Source organism: Cervus elaphus, chromosome 20, assembly GCF_910594005.1.
Source record: "Cervus elaphus chromosome 20, mCerEla1.1, whole genome shotgun sequence".
Taxonomy (NCBI): Eukaryota; Metazoa; Chordata; class Mammalia; order Artiodactyla; family Cervidae; genus Cervus; species Cervus elaphus.
In genome coordinates this window covers 139,012,493-139,018,439 of record NC_057834.1, presented here as the reverse complement: position 1 = coordinate 139,018,439, position 5,947 = coordinate 139,012,493, and the positions used below count along the sequence as shown (strand labels likewise).

Sequence of the window (5,947 nt, the reverse complement as noted above, 5' to 3'; positions counted from 1 at the left end):
GCAGAGAAGGGGTGGGAGAGCTGTGATCAGAGAGGCAGGACACGTCCCTACTGACCATACAGGGTACAGACCACCCCTGTGTGCACAGGGCCACCTCCTCTCAGTGACCATGGGAGTGTATGGCCCCACCAAAGGGAGACACAATAATGAGGCCACTGGGCTCTGAATCCAGGCAGTGTGTTGGGTCCATGGAGCATGAGGGTGGAGCTCTGAATGGGCAGGTCAAGACAGAGAGTCCAGGATCTCCCAAAGAATTGGGACAGAGGGCCAGGGAGCTGTGCTCTCTGCCAAGAAAGGGCATCGTCTCTCTCCATTTCCTGTCTCTAGGGCAGCCATCAGGACCTTCATCATTATTCAGAGGTGGTTGAGCCAACAAAGCACCATTTTCTGTGGTCAGAAGTAGTCAGGCTGTGTGGTAGAAGGTCACTGGATCTTTGGGTATGAAACGTCCGTGCTGACTCCCTGGGGCTCCCAGATGCTGACTGAGGGGAGAGCCCAGGACAGGGAGCACTGGGAGCCTCTAAAGCAGGAGCAAGTGCTCCCTGCTGCCTTGCTGGGTGGCGGCATCCATGAACGGCGAGGGTGTGGGAGGAAGGAACAGCCCCGCTGCAGGATTGAAGGGAAGTGTGGTCTTCCTAACTCCCCTTAATTGGCTCTGGTGACCCCAGGCTATCACCAAGGAAGGGGCAAGGCTGAGTGTCCTCTAGGTGGTTCAGGGAAAGATTACTGAGCACATATTTACATTAGATTCAGGGAATGAGTGGTAGGAATGGCCCAAGAGCTTATCTAGTTACATACCTGCACTGGAAGTTGTTGAACTTGAGACATAAGTTCTGCTTCAATATTCTGTCCACTGCTCTGACAGTTGTGTTATTCAAACTTCAAGATTATGGTCTTGCCCCATTATTCACCATCACTTTTCTGGTACCTTATCTGTCTCATCATCTCACACTTGCATGTGGGGTTCATGGTGTGCTTCCACAGTGTTGAATGAAATGAATGAAAGAGTCACTTGAATAAATGAAGAATAAATACTTCAAGCCAAACCTCTGTCTCCCCCAAAGCTTTCATGTCCAGCCCTTAGGACGTTCTGTCTCTCCAGTCACCCTCCTTCAAATGGCTGTGTGCTTTTGGATCAGTCTCTGTAGGGCATCCTTCACGTCCTTGTTTCTCAGACTGTAGATGAGGGGGTTGAGCATCGGGATGACCAGGGTGTAGAAGACAGAGACCACCTTGCCCTGCTCCATGGACTCCACAGCTCCCGGCTGGGCATATATGACAAAGACAGTCCCATAAAAGAGGGACACAACTGTCATGTGGGAGCCACAGGTGGAGAAGAGCTTGAGTCTCCCTGCTACTAAACCCATCTTCAGGATGGTCATTGTGATGTAGCCATAGGAGACGAGGACCACAAGGGTTGTGCTCACTATGATGAGGCCACAAATGCAAAACATGACAAGCTTGTTGATGGCTGTGTTTGCACAAGTGAGCTGGAGCAAGGGTGTCAAATCACAGAGGAAGTGGTCGATGTTGGAGCTGCAGAACGGGAGGCTGAATGTGAAGCTGGTCTGTAGGATGGAGTTGAGGCAGCCCCCGCAGTAGAAGCCCAGCACCAGGCGGGCACAGACAGAGGGGCGCATGGAGATGGGGTAGCGCAGGGGGCTGCAGATGGCCACGAAGCGGTCATAGGCCATTACAGCCAAGAGGAATGCCTCAGTGGTGCCCATCATGGCGAAGAAGAATAACTGGGTGGCACATCCTGCAAAGGTAATGACCTTGGAGGAGGACAGGAAGTTGGCCAGGGCTTTGGGAGCAATGAGAGATGAGTAGCACAAGTCCAGGAAGGAGAGGTTCTTGAGGAAGAAGTACATTGGGGAGTGCAGACGGGCATCCAGGGTGATGAGCACGATCATGGTGAGGTTCCCCAGGATGGCCACCATGTACAGGGCCAGGAACAGGGTGAAGAGCAGGGCCTGGGTCTGCAGACCACCCTCAAATCCCTCCAGCACGAACTCCTGCAGAGGCATCTCTGAGAGGTTTCCATTTCTGTGGGGTTGCATGGCCCTGTGCTAGGCAACAAGTGTTGGACAGCAGAAAACAAATAGAGACAGCAAGAGGAAGTCAATCTAGGTCACCAGGTCGTTTTATCTTGGATAACAGGGACCCTTCAGCACCTTACTGTTCACTGACTAAGAGACCACCAGCTACCCAGTTCTCCTCCAGATGAGCTCAAATCGACCTGAAATGTAAACATTTCCTCTGATTTACTAATTCCTAAGTATGTTTGAAACACTCACTCTATGAGATGGCTCCAGGGGTCCTGCTGATCTGAGAGTCTCCAGCGTAAGGATGCCTTCCATCTCCCTGTCCTTGTTTTTCAGGACACACTGTCCCTTCCCATGGGGATGGTCCTGAGAAGTGCCACTCCTGCACCTGCTCAAGTATCTAATCCTGCCCCTCCCACCCCTATTTTATTCATTTTTAATTTCAGAAATCATTAAGCACACAATACTATCAGGAACTGATCCAGTGATGGTTCTAACTCCAGACCAGTCCAGGAGCAGATCAGGGACCAGCCCTCACCAGGCTAATGTGGAGCTATGTCAGTCTCTCCTGAAGACCCTGAGACCTATCTCAGCATCTTCATCTCTGATAAGAGCATGACGGCAACCAACAACAGAGTTCTCCACATCCTTGCAAATCTAAGGGTTCTTTCTTGCAAAGCCCAGATGTTAGGTAGTTCGTGGGCAGGGGAAAGCCCAGCTGCATGGTCTGAGAACAGCAGGACAGGGGCTGTGATGCATTCAGGACATTGCATTTCTTCCCCCTGTCATTACTTCTGTGCCCCTGGCACCTTGGCACACCCCGTGGGGTGATTGCTTGGAGCAATGGGAGCCACCAACATGGTCACATCTGCTCAATGACTGGGTCCTCCTGCTGGGTGCTGCTTCCTGTCCCTGTCACAGCCCAGACCTCCCTTGTCTGCCTTGAGCAGGGTTGACCACCACACTCTCATCAGACTTGGGGCCCAGCTGTGTGATGGCCACAAGGGTGGTTGGGGGGAATTCTGCCTAAAGACAGAGGAATGAAAAAGGAAGTTGGACACTGAGCCATCATGCTTCCCTGGAAGGCAAGCAGATTAGTGAGTGGGTGGAGGTCTATTTCAGAGCAGATTCCACATTTTGTAGGGTCAGATCTGCAGTATCATGGAGCTGGCTCTCTTTGGAGGGAGTGAGTTCCCTGGGAGTGGGGGTATACAGGCAGAGGGTGTATCAGTGGGTGATCAGTGCTCTCTGTGGAGGAGAGATTACCCCAAGTTCCCCTAAGCAGGGGAGGTAGTATCTTAGAAGGTGTTAGGGGAAGCACACTGATTGAAACCGCCCACCCTGACCAGGCACCATAGTAACCATTTGCATGAGTTGTTTTATGACAGGAGACCCTGATAAGGAATACGGAACTAATAAGCCACCACCAACCGGAAGAGTTCGGGGAAGGTCAAAAGGAGATACCGCGTGTCCGTCCACTTCCCAGAATCCCTCTTGATAGCATCCATCTTGGCTGAGCGATGCATGCGCCACCAGGAAAGACTCTGAATTAGAATGATTGGCCAAAGACTACCCGGAAACTAATCCCATCACCGTAAAACCCAAGACTGCGAGCCACACGGCAGAGCAGTTCTCCTGGGTTCCCTTACCTACTGCTCTCCACCTGGGTGCCCTTTTCCAATAAAATCTCTTGCTTTGTCAGCATGTGTCTCCTTGGACAATTCATTTCCGAGTGTTAGACAAGAGCCCAGTTTCGGGCCCTGGAAGGGGTCCCCCTTCCTGCAACAAAGGTAGTCTGAGAGAATACATACTTTCCAAAAAAAAAAAAAGGAGAGGTTGATTACAGTGTAGGCTGTCCAGTTTCCCTCTCCTGGGAGACTTGACTCCAACCATCCCACGAAAGCAGAAGGGACAGTATGACCTGGGATGTCTAGGCAGGTTCACTGTAATATTGGTTTGGAGCCGGTGTTAAAAGTGGATTGGTCACTGCTGTACACTCCATGGCTGCCCACCCCTGTGCTACCAGCCTTGTCCTCTGCACATGCTCACATTCACCAAGGCCAAGGTTTTGCTTCCCTCTCTGCCCACCCCCTGCTCATACACACAGCAGAGCCACTGTGCCCAGAGTGACTATCTTTTCCCCACCACCCCAGGCTGGCTGTCTTGCTCCTGTTGAGAGGGTAACAGGCAGGAAGGCCAGGGGTCTCCAAATGGAGGAAAGAGGCTGTAAGTGCCAGACATTTTTATCTCTCTTAAGCGGCAGGAAGAAACAAACCAGCGATCTGTTTTTCCTTCTCTATACAAATTTAAAAGGAGGTTTCTCTTAACTTTCTGTGTTGCCATGACACCTGGTCTCACCTAAAGCTAACTACTCTCAAACCTTGGGTTAACCAATACATTTCTTTTTCGTATGGAAATATTGTCTTAAGCTATGTTAATGAACCCCAGACTCTATGTTCAAGTTGGTTCCGCCAAATGGCCTAACTTACTTACTCAGGTATTGTTCCCCTAATCTATGTAAACGTAACCATTTGTTGGTATTCTGCCCTTTTACGCGATTCAAGTCAATCGTTTTCTGGCCTGGGATGAATTATCTGGTGCCATTCTAAATTGTATGACATTCCTTTCGTTTCATTAACAGACTGTGAGTGACTATATAACATACAGCTAAAGACTAGGAGGGGGGTACTCTTTTGCCCCCTTCTGATGCCTATGTCAGAAGCTTTCTCTATCTCCTTTATACTTTAATAAAACTTTATTACACAAAAGCTCTGAGCGATCCAGCCTCGTCTCTGGCCCCGGATTGAATTCATCTCCTCCGGAGGCCAAGAATCCCGCGTCTTATCGTTCAGCAACAACCTTTCATCTTGGGGGCTCGTCCGGGATCCTTCAGGACAAGGTAAGGATTCTTGGAGCTCTAGTTCTTCGTTCTCCTAGCGAACACGTTTTCCGCTGTACTTTACTAACTCTACGGTGTGCTTGTGTGAATGAATGAAACGCCCTGCGTGAAGCAAGTGAGGAGCCCTGCTCTGCGGTCCCGCGGTGATCTCATAAGGCTTATGGTAAAAAACCTGTCGGGGGTTTATACCGACCTGCCAATGCCAAGAGGCAACCAATGTCTCCTTCGGGAACCGACCAGAAATGGGCAAAGCGTGTGGACCGAACTCTCCTTTCTCGGTCAAACTTTTCGGTCTCTTTGACCATTTCATAACTCCTTGGGAATTAGAAGTACTAACCTAATCTATCGGATCATAGACTTTCAAGGGACTTGTAATCTATGTTGCTGCCTAGGTCTCAAACTGGGATTGGTGGTCAGGAAGCGCCTAGCCTCGCTAGGCATGGAAAGTTCGGAAGCTAGACGGAGCTCTAACTCCAAGAGCATCTCTGAGGTTAAAGGTTACTCGGATTGGAACTGCAATGGTTTTTTTTCCTTTGGTAACACTGGCTCTTAGTGGACCAGAGGAGGCTCTTACACCGGTGTGGTGACGCTTGGAAGGAACATCTCAGTTTTATGTTCATATCGGTCTTATTGCGGTCAGGAATATACTCAGGGTCGTGCACAGGCACTCAGGTGACGAATGTGCCCCCCAGAGGTCTTAGCTTGGGAGGCGTTCCGGAAGGTTACTCTGATTGCACCCCGGGTGGCATCAGAGGCAAGCGAGGTGAAGAGCTGGACGTCAGTCAGGGATGCCATCAGGTCTACCCCTGGTGCATCCCCACCCCGTCTCGGTGGTAGAACCGGGAGGGACGAGTGTGACGCCTGCGTCGGTAGGAGACAGACTAAGTCCGACCAGGAAGGAAAAGCTTTTGGTGTAACGTCTGTCTACACCCCCCATCTAGAGCAGGGAGGGACGCCTCCGGTAGAAAAAAATGGCTCTGGTCGCTTTTTTTTCTCTCTTACA

At 50.6% G+C, this 5,947-nt stretch overlaps 1 protein-coding gene across 1 annotated transcript; it reads right to left on the bottom strand.

Annotated features, from left to right (window-relative positions):
* Nucleotides 1-1,112: 1,112 nt before the first annotated feature.
* LOC122677679 (olfactory receptor 12-like) lies at nucleotides 1,113-2,060 on the bottom strand. Its single transcript, XM_043877880.1, has one exon. It carries the CDS (start codon nucleotides 2,058-2,060, stop codon nucleotides 1,113-1,115), a length of 948 nt encoding a protein of 315 aa, XP_043733815.1.
* Between the last annotated feature and the right edge of the window lie 3,887 nt (nucleotides 2,061-5,947).